General features: G+C 45.7%; 2 protein-coding genes across 9 annotated transcripts in view; one reads left to right on the top strand and one right to left on the bottom strand.

Annotated features, from left to right (window-relative positions):
• Positions 1–10,216: 10,216 nt before the first annotated feature.
• Anapc13 (anaphase promoting complex subunit 13) lies at positions 10,217–19,001 on the bottom strand. 3 transcript variants are annotated; one of them, XM_028869935.2, is made up of 3 exons: positions 18,913–19,001; positions 15,011–15,136; positions 10,217–10,454 (listed from the first exon to the last, which is right to left on the bottom strand). In XM_028869935.2, the coding sequence occupies exons 2-3, from the start codon at positions 15,107–15,109 to the stop codon at positions 10,329–10,331; spliced, it is 225 nt and encodes a 74-aa protein (XP_028725768.1). In that variant the 5' UTR covers positions 15,110–15,136; positions 18,913–19,001; the 3' UTR covers positions 10,217–10,328. The 3 variants fall into 3 exon arrangements, with proteins under 3 accessions (XP_028725768.1, XP_028725769.1, XP_028725770.1); XM_028869936.2 differs by lacking the exon at positions 18,913–19,001 and adding an exon at positions 18,820–18,908; XM_028869937.2 differs by lacking the exon at positions 18,913–19,001 and adding an exon at positions 18,302–18,381.
• Cep63 (centrosomal protein 63) overlaps positions 18,911–25,641 on the top strand; it is a 46,121-nt gene continuing 39,390 nt past the window's right edge. Inside the window, exons 1-2 of one of the 6 annotated variants that reach the window (XM_028869930.2) lie at positions 18,914–18,996; positions 21,296–21,333. In XM_028869930.2, coding sequence (XP_028725763.1) covers positions 18,991–18,996; positions 21,296–21,333 — 44 coding nt within the window. In that variant the 5' untranslated portion in view covers positions 18,914–18,990. Of the gene's footprint in view, positions 18,997–19,066; positions 19,348–21,295; positions 21,334–25,641 lie in introns of those variants that run through there. The other 5 variants (XM_028869933.2, XM_028869929.2, XM_037207879.1 and 2 more) reach the window with 5 other exon arrangements.

The following is a 25,641-nucleotide window of genomic DNA, read 5'->3' as shown; positions in this document are numbered from 1 at the left end:
GTTCTTTGTTGCAATGTATTTAATGGTCTTGGCTAACACCCCACTAAATACATTAGTACTCCCCGACACCTACCTACCTTCTATGCCATTCAGAACAACCAAAAAAAAAAAAAATTGTTCTCACATGCTTGTAAGCATACCATTCCAGTCCCTTAGTTGAAAAGGAGGGTGGGAGGGAGGGAGGAGAAAACAGACTGAATGCCATTACTATAAGGCATCTTCTCAAGTCCCCTTCCAAAGTCCAGGTGTTCATAGCCAGGCTCTCAAAGGCTACCTTTTCTGCCAAGCTTTCCTAAGTTCCTTTAACTGCTAGAGGCCTTTGTCTTTCTGAATCTTCTCTTGCATGGTCTCCAGGTCCATCTCAGTCCACCCATGTATCCTTGCATCTGATGTATCCACACATACATCCAACCAGCAGCCCATTTATCCACTAAGTATTGAGCATTAATTGTGCACTGAACTCTTTTTATATTGTACTAGTTACAGGACTGTCTTATCTGGCCTCACACACTATACTGTCAGGCAGAGCCCCAACTTCAGATCTATTCTATACTTGCATTTCCCAGAGTGCTTTGTGTGTCTGCTGCATGCTGCTAAATATTAGCAGGATGGAAATTACTGAATACAGATAAGAGTTTTGACCCATGTCCCAGATCCTCATTCAAAAGCAGTGAGAAGAGGTTTTTTTTTTTTTTTTTTTTTTTTTTTAGATTTATGTTTATATTTATTATGTATACAGTGTTCTGCCTGCACGTATCCCTGCAGGCCAGAAGAGGACGCCGGATCTCATTACAGATGGTTGTAAGCCATCATGTGGTTGCTGGGAATTGAACTCAGAACCTCTGGAAGAGCAGCCAGTGCTCTTAACCTCTGAGCCATCTCTCTAGCCCCTGTTTTTTTTTTGTTTTTGTTTTTTTTTTAAAATAAATAATACTTTTCTAAGTCTTGCAGTATTTATATGATTATCTGAAAAAATTACCCAAAGAGCTACTACTTTTTCAGAAAGCTAACTGTAGAATTTCCTTCCTCAGCCTGTCAGATCTTGTACCTAGATATGACCCTTGCTAGTAGTCCCCTTCCAAGAGTGTATAAAACAGGTTTGTGTAGATTCATAGACGGCTATGCCCATACAGACATCTATCAAATTAGCACACAGACACTAAGAGCTGTTAAAACATGAATTTGAGAAAACCCTATGAATTCATGCAGGAAATGGAATTTGGATGAGTAACTTAAATGTTTATCATTCTTTAAGCTACAAAGGAGTTTTGAATGCATTTTTATTTACTCTCTGATCCTGGAAGGCTCAGAGAAGTTGGCAGTCAGACTGCTCCTGGTCCTGGAGTCAGCAAGGGGACAATTAGGACTTAAGCTAAAGTCAGGCTGGGGATGTAGTTCAGTGGGATAGTGCTTGTTGAGTATAATGGAAGGTCCTGGGTTCAACTCCCAACACAGTTTTCCTTAAAAGATAACTCGAGGGGTTGGGGATTTAGCTCAGTGGTAGAGTGCTTGCCTAGCAAACACAAGGCCCTGGGTTCGGTCCTCAGTTCTGGAAAATTAAAAAACAAAAACAAAAAACAGAAAACAAAACAAAACAAAAAGATAACTCAAGCCAGGCAGCCTAGGCACACGCCTTTAATTCCAGCACTCGGGAGGCAGAGCCAGGCTGATCTCTGTGAGTTCGAGGCCAGCCTGGTCTACAGAGCAAGATCCAGGACAGGCACTAAAACTACATAGAAGACCCTGTCTTAAAAAAAAAAAAAAAAAAAAAAAGAGAGCAAAACAAAAAAGATAACTTGAACCCAAGCCTTCTGCTTCATTGTTGTTTTTAACTTGCCATCTCTGAAGGTCATGAAATTATTTTTTGACTCCAGAGCTTAATGTAGGATGCCTTTGAAATGCTCATTGTGAGGCTGGAGAGATAGCTCAATGGTTAAGAGCACTGGCTGCTCTTCTAGAGGTCCTGAGTTCAATTCCCAGCATCCAGATGGTGACTCACAACCATCTATAATGAGATCTGATGCCCTCTTCTGGCCTGCAGGCATACATGTGGACAGAACACTATACATAATAAGTAAATCAAAAGAAATGCTTTTTATTGATAAATGATCATAGGTTTATGGGTGTTTGCCATGGATCCCAAACTGTTCTAAGCACATCTCCTGCACTGCTAATTGGACCTTCTGAGAAGCATATGCTACAGGCAGTACTCAGTTCCACGGAGACCTGGGTTCAGAAAAGCGATAATCCATGAGCAGATGCTCAGCCGGAGTGTTGCTTGGCTTTCGGTTTTGAACTCAAGTCCTTCTGTTTCAAGGTCTGTACACTTAGTTACTATGCTATGTGCATTTTATGCAAACATAATATTAGATAAACAACTATTGTGTGAAACAAATGAGCTGTGAATTTGACATGAAGTCTATTTCAGAGACTTCACGATATGAAAGCAGAGAGGGGGAGAGGTATAAAAGCTTCTAGATGTGAAGATCTATGCTTAAGTAAGAGTACAATAATAAAAGAAGCACATGACAGAGAAAACAACGGAACATGGAATGATGGGCTGTGTTGACGGAGAGAAAGCTACTGGGTGGAAAGACCACTGGAAAAGAGGGCCCGGCTCTCCCTCCACTTCCACCATGAGTCCTCCGAATCCAGCCCCGGCTCTGATGCCTTGGTGCCTGTAGCCTCCTCCCTCCCCTGCAGCCTGGGTAAGAGCAGATGAATGGAGGGGCAGGTGCACCTCCTAGCTTCGCCACGGCTCTGCGAACAGGGACTGGGAGGAGCGAGGCTGGCAATGCAAGAGCCATGGAGATGAGCCTTGAAAGACGATAGGTCAGACCGTGAGGGGTCTCAGTCAAGGGCATGTGTGCGGGTGAACTCACTGGCGAAGAGGAAGAGGCGGGGGCACAGCTGCCTCTCTCTTTGGCAGGAGGTTCTCCAGTATCAGCATGGGTGCCAGTTAGAGTGAGTGGCATTCTGGGAGAAGGCCTAAGGGGGGGGGAGGACCCTGCTGAGAAGGCAGGTGGGGTGGAAGCTGGGGGCAGAACGGCCAAAAGAGCAAAGACCAGACCAGAGACAGGCGGAGGGAAATCATTTTTTTTTTTGCCCTTGGGTGGTGGCTTCTCCATAAAGGGGGTCTGAGTCACCAGGGAAGACATGGATAACAGGGATGGGCTTTTACATCAGCCTCCCTTACTTCCTCTCCAGTCATTTGGTATTTTTGAATTCTCCACCCATAGTCCCCTTCTCCTGCCCCCAGCAAATCTGGCTCGTGTGTGTGTGTGTGTGTGTGTGTGTGTGTGTGTGTGTGTGTGTGTGTGTTATGCATATTTTTTTATATATGTACAGTCCATTCTCAGGACAATATCAGCTGAAAACAAAGGAAATTGCTATGCTTTAGCCGATTTTGAACTACAAAAATTGCTTTTGTATATGGTCAGTGAGCTGGGGAAGCAACCCAAATAAAAGCATGGGTAAAAAGTCTTTATCCTACTGAGTGATGGACTGAGGAGTTGAACACTGTCCACAGCTGTCATCATGCATTTCATACCGTGTTTGGGTCAAAGGGTCTGTTGTGAGACAGGGCTAGGGAAGGGTACAGAGTCTCTGGCTCTGAGCCATGGCAAACGGCAGGAAGGACATGCCCTGGAGTCAGGTGATTGATAAGCTGACCTCAAGTGCTCCTAGCTGTCCACACACCTGTCTCGTTGGGCTTACAGAATCTCTGTACCTGCCCGACCGCCACGGTCACTTAGGCAAGACTTCAGAGGAACTGCCCGAGAGAGTTCAGTTGGCAAACACCTGGAGATCTTGAGAGAAGCCAGAAGCCCGACAGGGCGGCAAGGATGCTCATCCCAGCTCTCTGCTCTGCTTCTCTGGGTCCTGCCTGGTTTTCTAGCGCTTTAAAGTTTGTTGATACAGTACCTTAAATGCTCACTCTTTCAACGTAGTACCATTTGAGTTACTCTCTATCCAATGTGGAACCTCGACAGATGGCTGCCATGGATTAACTACATAATGTGTGGAATCTATTGCCAGATGAAAACGTGGGCCCTTAGTTAAAGGCCATTGAGGCATTCAAGATAAGAAGGGTCAAGCATTAACCCAAATGCATGCTTCTGGAGGTGCACATTCATGGAGCCAGTCCTGGTTAGCTCAGAGGCAGAGGCCGGAGGTGTCCATCACCTGGGTCCCAGATGCCCTTCTGGGCCAGCCCCTCATGCCTTGCTGATTTCCACTGGGTTTACCGAAGGACTTTGGTACAGGAAGGAACTAGGAACTGAACACCAACTTTTTTTTTCTTCTTAGTGTTTGTGCTATCAGTGTTTTCTTTAGAAAGCATTTCTCCACTTTAACTTCTATCAGATTTAGTGTATCTGGTCTTACGTTGAGGTTGAATTTTGTGCATTGTAATAGGTATGGATCTGCTTGCCTTCTTCTACATGCAGAGATGTCCAGTTTGACCAGCACCATTTTTTGAACATACTGTTTCCCCCCACCATATATAGGTTACTTCGTAAAAAGACAAAAAACAAAAAATAAAACAGGTGTCCATAGATGTGTGTATTCATTCCATTGATAAATATGCCTGTTTATGTGGCAATACCATGCTGTTTTTATTACTATAGTTCTGTGGTACAATTTGAGATCAGGTATGATGATAACTCCAGCAGTTATTTTATCATTCAGGAGTAGTGTGTGTGTGTCTGTGTGTCTGTGTGTTTCTATATGAAGCTGAAGCTGCACATTTTCTGTGAAGAATTATTTTGGAATTCTGACGGTGATTGCATTAAATCTGTAGATTGCTTTTGGTAGGATGGCCATTTTTACTGTATTAATCCTATCGATCCATAAGTATGGGACATCTTTCCATCTTCTGATATCTTCTTCGATTTCTTTCTTCAGTGAATGCCAGCTTTTTAAAAGGAGTTGGGCGGCCCCTGCTGGGTACAAAGAGGCATTGACACCAAACTCTGGAAACCAGTGAGATTGTGATTTTTTGGGGGAGGTAATCATATTATTTTGGTAATTAAACAGGAATATCTAGTGTTTCATGTATCCAAGGTTTCTAATAAGAATTATCTCAATTCTGTCTCCATTCTAGAGATAAGACAAATGAGAAAATTCCAAGAATTCTGATGGGATTTCCTAGGGCACTAATGTAGCCTTTGGAAGGACATAGGTTTAGAAATGTGACAGTCTGGGTTGGAAGACACTTATTATTTGAGTGACTTGTCTTTTAACCTGCAACGAGCTAATTTTAACTTGCAATGACATTAAATTATAAGTTGCCGTCTCACCCAGCTAAAAAGAGAAAGCAAGGCTGGAGATCCTCGAGCCATGCAAGTGTTCTCTCTATCCCAGCTGCCATTGTTATACCACGAAGGGGCGGGTCTAAGCCGGGCTTCAGATGATGGGCAGTTCCTGGACTCTGGTTGTTTTCTTGGGGCCAGAGGCTATATCTGCAGGCCTGTGTCTGGCTCCAAAAAGTCAGTCCTGGATTCTAAGACAGGGCTCATACTACATGTGAGTCTCTTTAGAACCATACGGCCACAATCCAGGGTTCTCATTGCAGGAAATACTGTGCAGTGAGCAAGCCTGGGCAAGCCTACCTGGAAGAGCTATCCCAAGTTCCTCTGCTTCTGCCTTCACCTTGCTGGTCCAAGCCACCAGCGACCAAAATCTCCTTCAGTATAAAGTTCTTTGGTTTTTGTACTTCTTGTCTTTATGAAATCCATACATTATGGTAACTTACATTAAAACAACAAACAACAACAAAAACCAAAGCTGGGTGATGTCCCATGCCTTTAATCCCAGCACTTGGTGAGTTCGAGGCCAGCCTGGTTTGCAGAGCTAGTTCCAGGACAAGGGTTATACAGAGAAACCCTGTCTTGAAAAAATGAAACAAAGCAAAAAGAGCAAGCAGCCCCCTAGCTCTGATCAAACCTTTCAATGACTCAGGAAAATGTTGAGACGCCTCTTGTCCACCCAGGTCCCTTGCTTGTAACACCAGTTCCACTTAGGGCTTTGTACAGTTTTTGCTCTGTGGTCAATAGTCACCTCTCATCATGTCCCCTGTGCACTCAGCTCATACGTCAGGGGTTGGTGCACAAACTCAAGGCGGGCATAAGAAATGTCACATTTTTTTTAAAGCAAATGAAATCTATTTGAGTCTACTTTGCTATACCCCAGCAATACCCCTTTCTATATTTTTTCACTCATTCTCTAGCCACTGTGTCTCTGTGTGTTGGCTGTCGAGGGTACCCAGGTGATGTCCTCTGGAGTGCTGTGTTGATACTGTCTCCAAGGGATGCCTGGAAGCCAATAACAAGTCATAGCTGTACCTCTGTCCCAAAAGTGAGATCTGGGTGCCATAGCAGTACCTCTGTTCCCAAAGTGAGAGCTGGATGCCATATGATCCAGGGTCCTTGTGGGATCAGGCTGAGGCTCTACCCTGAAAACATTTCTTGCTCAGCTCTCCCTGGTCTGCCCCACTTCTTCGAGGCTTCTGGAAGCTTCTTGCCTCATCATACTTGCACAGGAAACCTAACCATGAGCTCTGCTTCTAGGGGCCCAAACTTCTCCCATCCTTTATCCTTTCTAGATACATCCGATTTGAATCTATAGTTTGTACAGTTATTAGTTTAATATTTATATATCCAGGGTGACCTGGAACTTGCTATATAGAACAGATTAGCCTCAAACTCACACAGATCCACTGGCTTCTGCCTCCTGAGTACTGGGATTAAAGATGCTTGGCTCCCTGCTTTTTTTTTTTTCATTGCAATATTACTAGCACTAAGTATAGAGAATACTATATGTGCTCCTGAAAAACCCAGACCTAGTATCTGAAGGTCCAGAAAGAAGATCACTTCTCTCTTTAGTGAGACTGAGAAGAATCAGAGATCCACTCCTGTGGAGTGCAGTGTATACTGGGGAACTTAATGCCGGAAGCATGCTTCCTGGTGGCAGCAAGCCCAGGTGGCTCCTTAAATTTGGGTGAGAAGGTGGGGGCAGATTTAGGCTTAGGATTAAAGTGACTTCATATAAAGTCACGTAGGATAAAAGCCAGGGCAGGAACGTACATGGTTTTTCTCAAGGTAACATGCAAGGGTCAGGTCCATCCTGGGAGCCAGGGTCTAGGTATAAAGCTCCACATGACGAATGGTTTTTATCTACTTAGAGTTTGCTAGAAAGCCTTGCAGGGAAAACCAGCTAGGGTTACTGGGTGCAATCACGGTGGCTATGATTCAAGATGACTACAGTAGTGTCAATCTGAATTCATGCATACAATGGAGAAGGTGCCAGACGCCAAGGGTCACAGAGCCTCGTAACCTCTATCAGTGGACACTTTCCCCTCTGGGTGTTTGGGAGAGAGAGTCACCCTACAGCTTCAGCTTGTCTTCTCTTGTTTGTTCCCCTCAAATCCCACAGTCAGTCAGAGTTAGCAGTCTCTGGCTGGCCCTGTTTAGGTCACTTAAGCGGACATAAGGACCACAATTCTGTTTTTATCAGGTCAATCTAGCCAATCAGGTCATTCCTGGGCATGGAGGCCCGCCTCAGATGAGAGCCAGAAGCCAATCAGACCAACCAAAAAGTGTCTTATAGAGATTATATCCCATTTCAGTCAAAATCAAGGTAATACTCTCATTTTAATGGCACTCCAATGTTGCCAGGAAAGGCTAGATGTCAGGTCCAAAAGAAACTCGGGACAAAGAGTTATCTATGGTCTTATTAGCATATCAAAGCACTCGCTGGCCTCCAGGCTCCCTCAGTATCACAACTAGCTGTGGTCCTTCCCACCCTGCCCCCTACCCTAAACTTCAGCTCACCCTCCCCACCCCATCCCTGCTTCTCATTCCCTTATGACCCTAGTATTTGGGCTATGCTTCTCTTTTGTCTCCTTTCTTTGGGGTGTCTCCTTCTCTTCCTCTTTCTCCTCTCTATCAAGTCCAGTCTGCCGGCCATTTTCAGAATAACATTTTCTCTCTCTGCTCTGGACTCTTCCAGATACCTCTGGCTGTTCTCTCCTATCTCCAGTAAAAACCTTCCCTTCAGCCATACCTTGAAGCGGCCGTATCCTCAGGTTTTATGTCTGATGCTGAAACCCTCAGTTTATACACTGGATTTATTTTTTATTTTTATTTTATTTTTTGATACAGGGTTTCTCTGTGTAGCCTGTCCTGCCCTGGAACTCACTCTGTAGACCAGGCTGATCTCAATCTTAGAGCTCCACCTCCTGAGTGCTGGGATTAAAGGCATGTGTCACCACTGCTAGGCTCAGGACTGTATTTTTTTTAATTAACTTTTATTATCGATCCTTTGCCATTTTCCTATCATGCATCCTGACTGATCCCACCCATCTTCCCCACCCATCTGCCCTCTGCTCTTGCAACTTCCCCACCAAAACAAAATTTAAAAGAAAAAACAAAACCCAAACCAGACCAACAAAGCAAAACAAGAAAGAAGAAAGGGAAAAAGAAAAAAAGGAGTTTCATTGTGGAAGCTGTGGTGTGTCTTCATTCTTCAGTCCTTTTGTCTTCGTTTGCAAGTCAGTACTGGATTCTTTGAGTTTTTGAAGTTACCTTAGTTGAAAATTTTATCCCCAGACAATTAGATAACTGTTTGTCTAGTGATTGAAGGGATGGATGGTGCCATGGGTCTTAACTTCTGATGATTTCTAGGCAGCGCCACTGAGGCAGGTGAGCCTACATGTCTGCAGGTCAAAAGCTGCTACAACCAAATTCCTGGTTGAAACTGTACATGCAGGGCTGAAGAGATGGCTTAGAAGTTAAGAGCATGAGATGCTCTTCCAGAGGTCCTGAGTTCAATTCTCAGCAGCCACATGGTGGCTCACAACCATCTGTAATGAGATCTGCCACCCTCTTTGGGCGTGCAGTCAGAACACTGTATACATAATCTTAAAAAAAAAAAAAAAAAAAAAAAGAACAAAAGAAACTGTACATGCAGCTCATTTGTTTTGAGATACACTCTTTCTTCTGAAATCTATAAAGACAAAGGCCAGTGAGGGGTGAGAAGAAAATGTCCAGTGGGTAAATACGTGTGAGTGTTTTGGCAAACCATGGAGTCTTTTTTTAAATAAGATTTATTTTTATGTGTATGTGTGTCTTTGCCTACATGTGTGCACATGCACCTCACATGTGCAGTCTCCTCAGAGGCCAGAAGAGGGAGGGAACCCGGTGAACTGGGGTCACAGACAGGTGTGAGCTAATATGTGGGCACCAGGAACTGAAGCCAGGTCCTCTGCAAGAGCACCAAGTGCTCTTACCACTTGAGTCGTCTCTCCAGCTTCAGCAAGTTCTTCTGTAGATCTAGCACTGGCCACTGCCTCCAAGGTGTTGCCTATGTGAAGGGGCGCTGAGATATGAGCTGCCATTACTGTTCTGAATAAAGGGGTGCTCCATTCAAATGGAGACCCTTGCCAGTGGCACAAGGCAGCAACCACAGACAGGGAGCAGAGGGAACCAACAGCTAACTGGGATTACAAGCACACACCACTATGCTACCAAGCCCAGTTTTTATTGGAGTCCTAGGCATCAAACTTAGGTCCTGACTAAGCCAGCCCCTAACTCCTCAGAGATAACTTTTTTTTTTGTTGTTTTTTTTGAGACAGGGTTTCTCTGTGTAGCTTTGCGCCTTTCCTGGAACTCACTTGGTAGCCCAGGCTGGCCTCGAACTCAGAGATCCGCCTGGCTCTGCCTCCCGAGTGCTGGGATTAAAGGCGTGCGCCACCACCGCCCGGCGAGATAACTTTTTAAATCTGTACATTTATGCAAAGTCTGAAAACAGTCTGGGAATCTCCGGAATGCCCTTCATCAGTGAGTGGGGTAGGGGTGGAGGGTGGGGGTATCCGCTTGAGGCACCTGGAACTACAGGCTACTTCCACTCAGACGCTTCCAGGTTCGGAAATACAGGTCTGTGATTCTCTTCCCGTCTGGCTTCCTCTTTGTCTTTCCCACTCATGGTTTCAACTACCTGAGCCAGAGGACACGTGGGAGTAGCTGGGAAGTGGTAAACGTTGACAGAAGCAGAACTGGAGCGAAAGGCAAATGTTTAATCGACTGTGTTCAAACACTAGTGAGTGAATGACTAACCGTAGGCTTGAGAGTCACATAGTCTGCATTCCTGAGAAGTCTCAGTTTCTCATTCAGAACATTTTCACACTGCGCTCTGCTGCTAAAAAATCAAGTGGGCGTATGTTTTTGAGTGTTGATTTATTACTCAAAGATCTGAATTCGGAGAGAGAGAGGAAACATGCTTTATCTACATAGTTTTGAAAACCCGATCCATGGGAAAGAAAGCCAGCGTCAGTTTCCAGCCGGTGGGACGTTCTCGTGGAGGCACTGCAAGGCCAGGTCTGTCCACTTCATCTCCTGCTCTTTCACGGACTCTGTGGTGCCGCCGTTGTCCTGCTCAGGCTCCGGAAGCTCACTCTGAAAGGGAAGGACATCCACAACAGCCATGAGAAATGTGTCTTTCTGTATATTTTTGAGATGAGTCTCAGGTAGCCTAGGCTGACCTCAAGCTCACTATGTCATCTTTTACACTGTTTTTGCACTGGTAGGGCTGAGCCCAGGGCCTCGCGCACGCTACGCAAGCGCCCTACCACTGCGCCACATCCTCAGCCAATCACCTTGAACTCTAGCCTATCTTCCTTTGCCTCCCAGGAGCTGGAATTACAGGTGTGGACCTAGTGTTGAACAGTTACTTCTGAAAACACAAGAGCATTAGGAATTAAAGCCTGTGAGGTCCTGAGAACAGCCAGCATAGTTGATACGCATATTCTAAACAAAGAGTCAAAATAAACAGATATATGGAAAATACCAGAGGTTCTGTTCAGCGTGGCTTGCTTCCCTTTGGACACTGTGACTCTGGTTTTCTTAAAAAGGCAGAAGGGCTAAGGGCAGACAGAGACTGGAGCCCCAGACTACTCTTCATTTGCTGGCTTATTTGGGTGAGGTAATTCAAACTCATGGGGTCTTGATTTCCCTTCTCACAAACGGAAGGAAAAAAAATAGCTTTTTTCACGCCTCAGACTTTGGTAAAGAGAGAATGAGGACCTTAGATCGGAGCTTGGCACCGTGGAGGGTGTCCAATGCTCCGTGGCACTCACTAGTATGAGCGGCTGAGAACACAGACAAGAGCCAATGCGGAACCTTTTTGAAAGTGCTTTAAAGGCAAATCAGATTTGCTGGAATGTGTTTCTACATATAGGACATGTATCAACAACAACAACAACAAAAAATGCTACACCCAAAATGCTTATGTGACAATTAATATGGGCTGGATGAGGGACACAAAAATGTAACAGTCGAGACCTCCCCCTAGTGGGAAAACACAGTAAAGTCCAACTCACATCCCAATAGCTGTTTTCTAAGTGATAAGCCATGGGACCGCATTAGACAAAATCTGGTATCCTTCCCTGATATATGTGAATTTATTACTGCTGAATCTGTGCTGGGCTCCAGAGTTCACCATGTATTTCTGTGCAGTTACCAGAAGTTACACTTTGTGTTAGCAGACTGCTGCTTAATATTCAGTTAGGATTTCCCACTGAATTCTTGTCATCCCCCCCGCAGGAAAGGGTTTCTCTGTGTAACAGTCCTGGCTGACCTGGAACTCGCTTTGTTGACCAGGCTGGCCTCAAACTCACTGAATTTCACTTGCCTCTGCCTCCCAAGTGCTGGGATTAAAGGCGTGCGCCACCACTGCCCGGCTCCCACGGAATTCTTGTTTTTCTCTTTAAAATTAACATGTAGTTAAGTGATATTTATCTACAATCTGTACAAACGTATTTGAATGGGACCAGTGAGATGGCTCAGTGGGTAAAGGCCCTTGCTGCCAAGGCTGGTGACCTGAGTTCTACATGTGTGTCACAGCACACAGGTACACACACACACACACACACAAGAAAAACCCAAATGTGTTTGCATCTGTTTTACAAACATAAATTGACATTTAATATTCCTTATACAGAGCCAAAGAATTGTCATTTTTCTTCATTCCCTACCACAGAGATGGTCCCTTAATTTTTGTGTGCAGAGTTCACGTCGCCACACTTCTTGGTGGTGTTCTGGCTTCCCCCCTTGCCTAGAATGCTGCACGGCAGTACCCCCTACTTGGGGCCCCTTGCCCTTTCTTCTGTCAGGCTGTCTCCATCCGTGCTGTGAACCCCACTTTCTTTTTTTTTTTTTTTTTTGGTTTTTCGAGACAGGGTTTCTCTGTGTAGCTTTGCGCCTTTCCTGGAGCTCACTTGGTAGCCCAGGCTGGCCTCGAATTCACAGAGATCCGCCTGGCTCTGCCTCCCGAGTGCTGGGATTAAAGGCGTGGGCCACCAACGCCCGGCCCACTTTCTTTTTTTTAATTGATCTTTTTAATTACACTCATGATATTCATTAAGTACACTCATGATATTAATTACATTTGTGGTATTCATTGATTACACTTGCAGTATCCATTCCATAATTATATTTATGATATTCATTAATTACATTGATTGTATTGATTTATTACATTCATGATATTATGTCCTGATACTACTGCCCATTTGTGGGGTTTTTCCATCACACAAAACAGAGATTCTGTCCTTAGGAAATCATTGCTCTGTATTCCTTTCTTCTCTATCTTGAGATAACATCTGATCTTTCTGTCTCTATGAATTTGTATTGAACCCCACTTTCTGAGAGACAAATCTGAGCATGGCAACCTCACTCTGCAGACCTTTCATCCCTAGAGCCCTCGAGGAGGAGACCTAAGTGGGCCACAAACACCCTCTCAAAAGCTGTTCCCGGGCTGGAGAGATGGCTCAGAGGTTAAGAGCACTGCTTGCTCTTCCAAAGGTCCTGAGTTCAATTCCCAGCAACTACATGGTGGCTCACAACCATCTGTAATGAGATCTGATGCCCTCTTCTGGCTTGCAGGGATATGTGCAGACAGAACACTGTATACATAATAAATAAATAAATTTAAAAAAAAAAAAAAAAAAAAAAAAAAAAAAAAAAAAGCTGTTCCCAGCTTTCTGCCTCCAAACTACCAATGTAACTGCTGCCCCCTGCTTCGCTGTCTCCCACTGTGTTTCAGACCCTGGGCCTGTCACACGCCTCTCCTCTCTGCGGCAGTACCCTATTTAGCACCGTTAAACTTCTGGTTCTTTCTTAAGCATTGCATCTTCTCTGAAGCATTTCTGCTGCATGCCAGGCCTCCAGCCACCCTCCACTTGGCTATTCATTCCCCCTGCTTGGTACTGGAATTAGTTACTCAGCATCTTGCCTCTAGTGACCCCTGACCCCGACAGAAACTTTATCTTATGCTCTTATAATCTTAGGGCACACAGTAGATTTTTGAGAAGTGATGGATGGATGGATGGAAGCTTACAGATCTGAGCTTTGCAGACCAAGGCATGAAGTCTGACTTACTAGGTAATAGGGTCAAGCATGCCTCTATGATGCTATTTTTTTCCTGCCAAATGGAGATATCACCACCTCCCCTGTATGGTTGTCTTAAGAATTACAGATAACGGAAACCTTAATTTCTTCAGTCTATGGCTTAAAGCTGGTAACGAATGGCAGCTACAATTCTTTTTTCTTACTTTATTGCCCTGAACTTGAGTAGCCACTGAACACATTACCACCTCCTCTCACACTTGAATGAGAGTGCAGGTGAGCTGAGTAGTTTCTCTGTAAACCCACAGTGGCAGGCAGTGCTCCTGGAAGTCATCCGGTGTCAGCTGCTCTTGTAGAGCATGTGGCATGCTGGACAGAGTAAGCCCAGACTCTGTCCTTGTTCTTTGCTAGGCTTCTGTGGCATCAATTAGAGTTAAAAAAAAAATGTACATAGGGCGTTGGTGGTGCACGCCTTTAATCCCAGCACTTGGGAGGCAGAGGCAGGCAGATCTCTGAATTTAAGTCCAGTTGGTCTATAGAGTGAGTTCCAGGACTGCCATGGTTACACAAAGAAACCCTGTCTTGAAAAACAAAAACAAACATATAAGCAAAAGTGAGGGGCCACTTATCACATAAGGTTCAACAATCGCCTTTCAAGGGAGTTTTCCAAAGACCAGCAAAGAGAAGGTATTCTGAGAGCTTGTATGTCTAAAGGCCAAAGAAGAAATGCTAGGTAGTCTCTAAGCACCTCCTGGAAGCTAGCCTAAGCGTGCACTCCACAGTTTCCGAAATGCCAACAGAGGGCCTGAGAGACGGCTCCGTGGTTAAGAGCTCATAGTGGTCTTAGAGAGGACAGTTTGGTTTTCAGCACTCACTTTGGGTGGCTCACACCTGCCATTAACCCAGCTCCAAGGTATCCAACACCCTCTTCTGGTTTCTGAGGGTTCCTGCACTTACACCCCACCCCCACCCCTGCAAACAGTAACAACAACACACACACAAATAGAAATAGGCTGGGGGATGGCTCAGTGGTAAGATCACCTACTACTCTTCCAGAGGATCCAAATTTGGCTCCCTGCACCTATGTCAACTCCAGCTCCGGAGATTTGATGCCCTCTTCTGTCCTTCCTACCTGCACGTCAGTGGCAGACACCCCCCTCCCCCATACACAAAAATAAAACCAAAATAAATCTTAAAACCAAAGACCGACAAGCCAGTAGGGAAGCAAGGGCACACATGCTTCTTGCTCCTCTTCATGATTCACTGCACTTGGGAAGCAAGGACACCCATGCTCCTTTGTACGTGATGCACTGAACTCATGCTTGGCTCACCTCTGGCTTTCCATGGGGTGATAGACACCACAACATGGCTCCGAAAATCTAGGCTCCAGCCCTGGAACGACCCCTAACTAAGGTGGTTACACCAGCCAGTTCTCTGAGCCATGAAGGGATGAACTAGCTGTTCTCCAGAGGCTTCTAGATTTAGAGGATGCCACAGCGTGGATGTCTGGGCCCTGGTATTTCACCCCCCCTCCCCCCATCAGCCTCCATTAGCCTTCCCCACATTACATCTCTGACTCATTGTTCTGAGTTCGGATCACAACCTACCAGTGGGATCGCCACATCCTCATATGGCAGCTTGTCCTCCCGCCAAGCATCATCAATCAAATCCAAGATCCTTCCATCTCGTTGTACCTCGCTGTCCATTTTCCTGCAGCTTTGGTCTCGTCAGTTCTGTAAGCCAAAGAGGTCATTTCTTCAGCATGAGGGGACCGTAATCCAGTACCAGGATTCCCCATACTTTTAGCTTGAAACTGGTTTTGTTGTTGTTGCTTTGTTTCTTAACACCACCCCAGGAAACAAACATAATCTTATGTGGGGCAGGTGACAACATAAAAGACCACAGTTCTTTTCTCACTTCAGCTAACAGGTGCTAGATTGTGCCGAGACGCAGTCTAGTTGACAGACAAGTTCCTAGTGTAACAGCAACTCGTTTCTGAACAAAGCCCTGGAAGGCACTGTATCTAAATGTAGCTTTCTTTACAATCATATACAATCTTTCCTTGTTTGCAAGGCCTTTGCCAGTCTCTTCTCCAGCTCCTTAAGCCCTCCCCCATTATTTGGCACAAATTTCCAACTGCCTTGGCTCAAACCTCGGTGTTCTTAAGGCACAGGAGCTCAGGGAACACGCAGGGTGACACTGAGCTGGAATGTGTGGAGTAACCGACCATAGACCAGCTGCTAATCCTTTAAAGCAGGAACAATGTGGGCAGCTGGGCTTACCCGGAAACCACTTCCTTTCTTAAACAGCATCCATCTCAGTGAGTTCAAGGCCAGCCTGGTCAACAAAACAAGTTCCAGGACAGCCAGGACTGTTACACAGAGAAACCCTGTTTTGAAAAAACAAAAACAAAAAAACCCATCCAGACTGAGCTCTGAAAGCAGCATGCCATGATCAGCAGTGGCAGTTCCACTTTCTGTGTCCCTCTGGTCTACCTCTTCCTTGTCCTCTCTCCCTCTCTCTCTTGTTTTTTTATACAAAGTTTCTCTGTGTAGTCCTGGCTGTCCTGGAACTCACTCTAGACCAGCCTGGCCTCGAACTCATGGAGTCTGCCTCTGCCTCCCGAGTGCTGGGATTAAATGCGTGTATCACCGTGACTGGGCCCTCCTCTTTTTTTTTTTTGAGACAGAGTTTCAAAACTCTCTCCCTTAAGCTTCTAATCCTCCTGCCTCCACCGATGGGATTATAGGCGTGTGCTATATCTGCTTTGTGAGGTTCTGGGAATTGAACCCTTGTGTATACTAGGTAAGCACCCTATCAACTGACCTACATGCCCAGCTGAGGGGGACCCTGCAGGTGTCCAGGCAGGGAAGCAAATTGTGAAGAGGTAAGAATGAAAACGCAGTTCAGACTGACTCCATCAACCTGAATCAGACTTGGGGAGTCTGATGCCAGGTGGTTTATTCCCAGCACATTTAAACATAGCATAATCTGGAAACAAGTTCCCTGGTGTAATACAATCCCCAGTGCACAAGGAAGCGTAATCAGAGCAAGACTTGACTCAGGGTACATGTCATTTCTTCCAAGAAGATGGGTTCTAGAGATAGGCTACTTGTACTAGCTTAAGGGCCTAAGGAAGGGTCTGGCCAGGTCTTGCCATACAGCTAGCATGGAGGTCATTCGGGCTATTAGCCACCTCTGGTTCTGGTTGGGGGAGCTTGGGGGAGCCTCTGGCTTGATATGGCCTGGCCCAGCAGATAACGCAAATCACCAGGCTATTAATCACTTCCAATTCCCTCTTCCTCCTAAAAAAATAATAATAATTACATTTATTTGTATATGTACATGTGGAGGTCAAAGGACATCTTGGGGCAAATGGTTCTCTTTTTCACCAGGTGGGTCCCAGAGTTGAATTCAGTGCCAGGCTTGGCAGGGAGTGCCTTTGTGCCACTGAGCCATCTTGCTGGCCCTCGGCAGTGCCTGGTTCAAGTGCTCGGGATGCTTACTTAGCTCCCTGACTACAGAGCATTCCTCATTTTCCTCCTGAAACAGTTGTAATCTAATTCACAAGACTGGTCACCAAGGAGCACTTCTGGGTTTCCAGCTTCCAAGTTTGCTCCTTATCACAAACCGGCCCTACTGTGTCCCCTGCTACAAAGTGGCAACCCAAAGGCCTTGAAACCACTAGCGCCAGTGGTTCTCTCAGGGACTCTTCCATTTCTGAGAGAAGGGAGACTCATGTAACAAACATCCTTTGGCATTGGAGTCTAACTTTGCCATACAGGTATGCACTTGCCTCCAACAGTATTAAAGGCAAGCTAGCACTCTCTATCTGGTTTGGGGGTGGGGAAGGGCTTTAACTTGAAAAGATTAGACAGAAGGGGCCTGGGAGACAACTCAGCAGGTGAAGTGCTTGCTCTGCAAGCAAGAATACCTGAATTCAGATCGCTGGCACCCACATAAGAAGCGGGGCACAGTGGCATACACTTGCCATCCCAGAGCTGGGAGGCAGAGACAGGAGGATCTCTGGGAGATTGCCAGGCCAGTCAGGCTAGTTGAACCAGAAAGCTCCAGGTTTAGTGAAAGATTCAAAGAGGAGGTGATGGAGGAAGACACTGATGTTGACCTCTGGCCTCCACCCCCCACCCCCCACGTCTAGGCAAAAACCTCCTCCACCACCATTGTTCCCTGTACACGCACACATACATTAAAGCAAAAGGTGGCCAGCTCCTACTGCCACCTGGGAACCAGGTGACGGCTTAGCATTTTTACTTAGATTTAACTGCATCTAGCCAGTGGATAATGCAAAGCTAGCGGAAGGATCCCATCTGCAGAAATGTAAAACTAGTCCTTCCTGTCAGTTCTAGTCACACCTGCAGAATCTGACAAGTTTTCCTACTTTCCTGTCACTCCTTTGTTCTTGGAGCTGTGCCTTGGGCTACACGTCACACTTCCTCTGCTGATTTTCCCAGGTCTTTACAGATTGCTGCTTTATTCCCCCTGAAGTGTTCTGACTTCCCTCGAGCTTTAGTAGACTTTCTATCCTCAAATGCTTGCTGTTGCCTTAACTAATCTATGAAACAAGTTAGGTCAGCTTTGTGACTGATTGGCAGGGTACTTTTGTCTTCAGTGGTAAAGTATAAAAGCTGTACCAGTGATTCCCAATCTTTCCACAAGTTGGCCTCAATATTTTGTAACATGTCCCTCTTCTACACGCTTGCAACCTGGCATGCCTTTCATCCATCTCCTGCATTTCTTCCTCAGCATGCTTGTCCATCCTTCCAAACACAACACGGATGACAGATCTTTGGCGGAGGCACTCAGGTTCTCCCCCTTTACACGAACTAAGAAGCAAGCACGGTAATGCCCAGACAACGGCCACTGTCCCAAGCCCTTACCGCACAGCAGAAACTCTCCCGGCTTCTTAAACCTATTTTTTACACACGTACTCTTCTCTTTCTAGCCCCCCCAACCCACCCCCCAGCCCGACACCCTCAGTAATACAAAATCTCAGCTCTGAGGCTGTCTCCTTAGACGCCAGGCTGAGCGCAGTTCCCTTCACCAGTCCCCTAGAGCTCTGGGCACAATGCGTGACAACAGGGGAGTCTCGCACACTGTCTAGACAGCTCTTTCCAGATAGTAGACGAGCGCGTTTTATGCATTTTCGAAATCTACAGCTTTGTAAATCTATTTCTAAGCTAAAAGCAAGGCTCCTATTCTAAAATTGGTCCTCGAGGGCCACCATCCTGGGTCACTAGACGCAGAGTCACCCGCCGCCGCCGCTTCCGGCCCGAAGGCTGGCGCTACCATATGCGGAAGTGCAAAGGGGAGGTGGAGCGTCGCCATGCGGGCTCCCTTGCACTCCGCGCGGCGTGCCATGAGGAAGTGGCTCTGAAGGCCGGTTGAGAGCACCTGCCTGCGCCTCTGGAAGCACTGGACGCCCGAAGCCTAGGGCGAACGCTTGGCCACCCTCCGAACCCGGGCCGCTGGCGCGAAAAAATCCCCTTACCCACAGAGCGCGCATCGGCTTCCTCCTGGCCCCGCCCTCCTGCGGGGTCACGTGACTCGCGGCGCTCTAATATCCCGTATGTGGGTGAGTCCCTTCGCGGCTGCGGGAGGCGGGACGAACGTCAATTTGTTGTGACGCGTGCGCGCTCCCGAGGAACGGCGAGCAGGCCTGGGGGCGCGCTCGGCCGGGGACGCGCTCTGTAACCGCCTGCGTCCCCAAAAGACGGGCGAGCCGCGGCTTGTTGTGGGGTAGACGCGGCCCTGGCCACCGCGGTGCCGCTAGCCTGCAGGCCGCATGGCCCGCGGCCGCTGCCCATCGCTGTCCATCGCTGCCCGCCTGCAGCCAGGCCTTCTACTGCCCGCCCGCGGCTACCCGGGCGCAGCACCCCGGGGTCTCTCCGACTGCTCCATGTGCGGCTCCGTGCTGGCCGGCCAGGTGCTGCGGCCTCGGCGGAGGCGTGCGGGAGGGCGGCAGGCGGCGGGCTGCTGCAGCCGCTGGCGGAGGACCAGGCTTTTGGGTTAGCAGCTCAGCGGGAAGCCCGCGGGCTTCCCTGGTAATGTTAGTATGAGAGGTGCCAGAACTTGGCGGGAACACGGATGCAGAGGATTTGCAGATGGCCTCGTGCCTTCAAGTCAAGCATCGGAAGGAAACAAGATTGGTAGAGTGAAAGTTTTGAAAGGGCAGTTCCATAATGCTTTAATCACGGAGACACTTGACAGTGAATCTGGACTGCAAATAGGGCTTTTGTCCTTTATACAAAATCCGTGGAGTTAGAGCAAACTGTTGTTTCATTTAAAGACTGTACACTTACTTGCCCAAAAGTATACCCTCCCCGCCCAGCGCCTGCTCTCCATCAAAACAGGGTCTTATGAAGCCCCGATTCTGCATGCCTTTAATCCCAGCACTTGGGAGGCAGAGGCAGATGGGTCTCTTGAGTTCCAGGACAGCCTGGTCTACAAAGCGAATTCCAGGACAGCCAGAGCTGTAACATGTTACACAGAGAAGCCCTGTCGGAAAAACCAACATCCCTCCTCCCCCACTTCCCCAAAGAAGCCTTGACTGGTCAAGAACTCACTATGTGTAGACAGGCTGGCCTCCAACTCTTCAGAAATTGGCCTGTAATCTGGGCGGTGGTGGCGCACACCTTTAATCCCAGCACTTGGCAGGCAGAGGCAGGCAGATCTCTGTGAGTTCGAGGCCAGCATGGTTTCAGGACAGCCAAGCCTACACAGAAAAACCCTATCTCGAAAAAGCAAAACAACACAAGTTTTACGGTATAGATATTGTTAATTATGCCAATGTTGCTTCCTCCTATGGAGTTGTAGAGGACCTTTACTTAGCCTAACTTCCTGCCCTGAAGTACTGTATAGGAGCTTACGGTGACAACATTAGTCCCCCTTACTGTCATAGCTAATATGTTCCCCACCCCCTCACTGTCATAGCTAAGGTGCTTCCCATGCCAAGGGCTAGATTTGCTTTTACAAAACCACAATACTATTTTTATATCAGTACAGATTTATGAAAAATACACAGTGTCTATATCCAGTGGGATCAGGTTTCTTCAACTACCTCATATGTGCTTGCAATACCTTGTTTGGACCACAATTCTGCAGAGAACTGTTTGCTGCATATGGTTGCTAGGCATTTAAATCCTCTAATCAACTGTTTTTACCTCCCTTTTCTCTTTACCATTTAAAATTTAGCTGGTTGAGTGTAGAACATGTGCCTCTACTTCCTCTATGGCCTCCCCTCTACTGGCTAAGTCTTGAATTCCACTGCCCAGTGTGGTAGTCATCGGATAGCCATGCTATTTTAAATGAAATAAAAGTTTGGTTCCCCAGTTGAATTAGCCACATTTGAAACGCCCAGCAGTCACAGGTTGCCTAGTGGCTACTGTTTGAGTAATGCAGATAAAAATGTTTCTATAATTACAGAAAATTCTGTTGAAATACAATGATCAGAAGTGTTAGATTCAACTTTTTTTTTTTTTTGGATGGGAGGTGCAGGAAAAATGCCATAGGTTTATATTCCGAAAATTATCTGTTGCACTGTTCATTATCAGGGAGACATGTAATGTCTGAGTCATCTCATTTGGGATGTTACAGTTGAGCTGTGTAGTGGTTCCTGCTCTGTCAGCTCAGTTGACCCACCATGAAATTGCTCAAGGGTCTTTCAGTTACTAGGGAGGTCTTTCCTGGCTAACAGTGCCTAGGGCTCTTACTGCATGACAGCCACCGCATGGTGCTTTCTGGTTTTGCCATGTCTTAAGTGCTTGCTTAGCTGGCACTCTTGCAAAGAACTTGCCTTCCACCACTGACTACCCGAAGTTCAGTTGGTACAGGAATGGCAAGAAAAATGCTTAACTCTGTTCCTTTCTTTTCAGACGACAGCAATGAATTGGTGGCCTAGCAACCTCCAAAGGTAACCTGAAGGCTTTAGCTTTAAAACCAACAGGTAGACTTTAATATGTTTAAAGCTGTGGCCTAGCAACCTCCAGAGACAACCTGAGGGCATTACCTTTAAAAACAAACTAAGAGACTTTAATTTTGTGTAAGTTTTTTGAAGATACTGCAATTTTTTGATACCCCAGTTTTTAGCCCACTGGAACCCTTCAAGACCCATAGTTTTGATAGCTTCCTTTTAGTTTTGCTTTAGCTGGGTTCTTTGTAGTCCAGGCTGTCCTTGAACTTGCTCTGTAGCCAAGGATGATTTTGAGCTTATGATCCTCCTGCTTCCACCTCCCAAGTACTAGGATTACAGGTGTGAGCCACCATGTCCAGCTCAGTACTGCTTCTTTTTCTTTTTCTGTGTTAGTTATCAAACATCATCGCAGTCCCTATAAAACAGCACAAACCCAGACTTAGCTGAGGCAGGTTAGCTTTAGCCCATCTCCTCCACCATGATTATTTCCCTCCTTAGCGGTATAGTGTTTCTTTCTCACTTTGTTCTTCAGAAAACAAGCACCCCAAGGCAAACACACTTCCTTCTTTTTACTGTTTTGTATCTTGCTGTTTTTGCCTCTTAACAGATCCCTCCATAAAGGATGTAGTGACTGTTATCTCTTTTTTATAGCTTCATGTATTCCCTCAGTGAATGGATATGTAGTGAGTTTCCTACTTTATAAATAATGCTGCAGGGAATGCCCTTTATATATCTCATTTTGTATTTTTCCAGTGTGTAAGACTGAGCATCTTTTCATTAAACTAAGAACATTTGCATTTCCCTTTCTGTTCTGATTGTTCCCATCTTCTACCCATTTTCCTATAGCTCTTTTTTTTTTTGCTTTTTGTAAGTTATTTATATGTTTAGTAATTACCTTTTGTGATAAAACTATTTCTTTCTTTTTTGTTTTGTTTTGTTTCTTCGTGTATCCTTGGCTGTCATGGAACTCGATCTGCAGACCAGGCTGGCCTTGAACTCAGAAATCCTCCTGCCTCTGTTGTGGCATTTTTCCATTTAAAAGTTTAAGTAGTCATATTTCTTAGTCTTTGTAATTTTACTCTCTGATTTTGGTCACAGTTTGGACGGCCTTTTAAAACTTTCATCTTTATTTTGAAAAATTTCTCTAGTTTACAACCCCCCAACCTTTAAAGGGTGGGTTTTTTTTTTTTTTTTTTTTTTTTTTTTGTAAACAAGGAACAGTGTTGATTGTTCTTTCCACAGAACTTTGTAATGATAGGAATCCCAAGGCAGGCAGAGTGACTGCACACCTTCTTCTCCTTTAAGGTGCTCCTTCTCTGAGCATCACACATTTACATGTTTACTCATAGTTTTTTTTCTTTTTGTGTTCCATTTTATAGTGTGATCTTTGGTGTATACGTTGGATATTTCCTCTTAACCTGTAAAGAGAAAAAGTTAAACTAGAGGCCTATGGTGCCTTCTGTCCTTTAAGTCCCAATATGCTAATGAATTTAAAAGATTTGGCATGATCAGGCCTCCTATTTCTGTTCTCCTCCCCCCCCCCCCCACATACACATACACACTTAAAGCATGTGTTTTCTGTTCCTTGGACTTGATAAAAACCTGCATCCCCTTTAATCATTCAGGGCCAGATTTGAGTGACCGAAAACAGCCTTTGAAGGGACACTAGCCAACTCGAGCATGTGGCTCTGGCAGGCCTTGCCCTTCTCTCTCATTCTCTCTTTTTTTTTGGTTTTTTTCGAGACAGGGTTTCTCTGTGTAGCTTTGCGCCTTTTTCCTGGAGCTCACTTGGTAGCCCAGGCTGGCCTCGAACTCACAAAGATCCGCCTGCCTCTGCCTCCCAAGTGCTGGGATTAAAGGCGTGCGCCACCATGCCCGGCTCATCATTCTCTCTTTCTTATTAAAAACCATTAGATTACATTCCTAAAGACAGCAAGGTCTATTCCCTCTTTTGGCCACTTCCTCCTCTTGAGACTGACTACTAAGGTCCAGCTGTCAAAGTATTGAAGTCTAGCAATCAAAAGCACCCTATGGCTCACCTAATTAATATGCCCAATTAAAATTAAACACCTCATCCTAACACAGGGTTTCCCCTTTTACCTTTATAAACCATTTGCCTATGGGGCGTCTGTCTCCTCTCTATCCGGAGGCAGTCCTTTGTTCTCTGGGACAAATATCCCTTCCCCCTCTCCCTTGTTCCCCTCCCCTTCTCCCTCATCCTCTGACTCCTGTCTTTGTCTCTTATTCCCTGCGCTGTGGCCCTTTGGGGCAAATAAATCTCCTTTGTGCTGAGAACTTGGTCTTGTTGGGTCCTGAACCCATACTTCTCCTTTCAGCCTTCGGCCCAAAGGCTGTTGTGAATTCCGAGTTCTGCCTGTTGTTGGCTGGCTGTGCAGCCCATGCTAGTGTTTGATGTTAGTGGTGAGGAGTGGCCGACCGTCAGACAGTTTCTGTGAAATCTGTATTGACTGTTAGGAACTCAGGCTACTCTGCTACACAGTCTTGTGTCACATGGCACCATCAAAGAGGAAACAAGTAACTTGTCTGAAGTGAACAAAGGCCGTGTTAGTTAGGGACAGAATCATGTGGCTGGGAGAAACTGAAGACAACCAAATGTCCACAAGAAATCTGAGTCCTCGAAGTTTATCTGATCCTAGAGAATGGAAACTGGTGCAGAGGGTGTTGCTAAAGAAACACACCTCACATTTGAAGGCTTTTTCTTCAGGGTGTGTTGCTGGTCTTCTGTGCCTGTTTTAAACTAGAATTTCTTTGTCTCAGCCCTAGGATTTCAATTTGAGCGGGTGGCTCTCCTTAACCTGAATAGCTTTATCACAGTGCTGCTGCCACCTAGTGGCCAAGAGGCCTTATGCTTCGGTTTTATTCTGTTTCCCACTGAGAAGGCAGAGCAATATAAAAGATGGCACATTGCTTGCACCGGAGAGTCACACTGTCTGGATTTGAACTTCAGGAATATAACATGTAGCTTTACATAGTCAAATCATCTCACCCTCTAAGTGTGTTTCCTCAAAGTGAGAGCACCTGTCTTTTTTTTTTTCTTTTCTTTTCTTTCTATTTTATGTGCATTGCTGTTTGGTCATGGGTCGGGTCCCCTGGAACTGGAGTTACAGACAGTTGTGAGCTGCCATGTGGGTTCTGGAAATTGAACCCAGGTCTCTTAGAAGAGCAGTCAATGCTCTTAACCACTGAGCCATCTCTCCAGCCCTAGCACCTGTCTTTTATGAGATACGGAAGATAGAAAGTGTGAGAGGCAGGCAGATAGTGAACAGTCAGTAAAGTTAGCATCTGTTATACACATTGTTAGTTATTAAAAATGTGATACGTAAATGCCAACAAGCTGTATATTATTAAGTAGATTACTATTTAAGAATAACATGACCTTAAGAGGTAAAATTTTAGTAGGAATAATTTTGAGAAATAATTATAAAGATGAAATTAAGACTTCGGTAGTTACTGTTCATACCTTAATTTTACAGATGGGAAATCCAAAGTCTGACAACACCTAGCTGGTTAGTTGCTGAGCAGAACTGCTTTATGGGCCTCTGTTTAGTGTTGAGTGAGCTCTGCTGCCTCCCAGTACTGGAGCAGAGCAAAGGTGGGCCTGTGTGGTGGTGTACTTTGACTGTCACTGTGGTTTGGAAGAAAGTGGAGTTGAATGTAGGGTCCTTTCCTGTAGGGTTTTCCTTTGGGTCATGGTGAAATATATCAGAACACTCGCTGGAGGCAGGAGCCCTCCGCCACATTGTGCACAAAAGCCCACGGTCCTTGTTAGGATGTATAGAACTAGGCGCAGATACAGCACACAGCTGTGCTTCTCCAGTCTTCTAATCTCATCTCTGTCTCGGGAGTCTTCTGTATGTCTCTGTCCTACATTCATTGCCAGGGGATGGTGAACATTTTTGTTTCTTTTTCAGTCCCACACTGGGGTATTCCTTGGGAAGGAGCATGCCTTTTATTATTATTATCTAGAGAGCAGTTTGTACAATACTGAATTTGTTGAATAAAGTAACTACTTCTCCGAGAAATACAATTTTTGGTAAAGCATTCAGACAGAGGGACTGAATCTTTACGCCCTAGCCTTCGGCTAATTCAGGGTTGAAACTTTGAAAGTGTGAGGAAAGAGGACAGTTGTCTTTTTTAAAATTTATTTTCTGTGTATAAGCTTTTTGCTTGCATGTTTATCTGTGCACCACACACATGCCTAGTGATCCCCTAAAACTAAAGTTATGGATAGTTAGGAGTCGCCATGTGGGTGCTGGGAATCAAACCTGGGTCCTCTGTAAGAACTAC

The sequence above is a fragment of the Peromyscus leucopus genome, chromosome 7 (genome assembly GCF_004664715.2).
Source record: "Peromyscus leucopus breed LL Stock chromosome 7, UCI_PerLeu_2.1, whole genome shotgun sequence".
NCBI lineage: Eukaryota > Metazoa > Chordata > Mammalia > Rodentia > Cricetidae > Peromyscus > Peromyscus leucopus.
Note: the sequence above shows the minus strand (reverse complement) of the source record. Positions and strands in the feature narration are given on the sequence as shown.

What these genes read in the sequence shown, in the direction of transcription:
- Anapc13 (XM_028869935.2), bottom strand. Translation starts at nt 15,109, where the DNA reads ATGGACAGCGAGGTACAACGAGATGGAAGGATCTTGGATTTGATTGAT. An exon ending in AGGATGTGGCGATCCCACTG is followed by an intron (nt 10,455 to 15,010) that starts GTAGGTTGTGAT and finishes CTTCCCTTTCAG; the next exon opens with AGTGAGCTTCCGGAGCCTGA.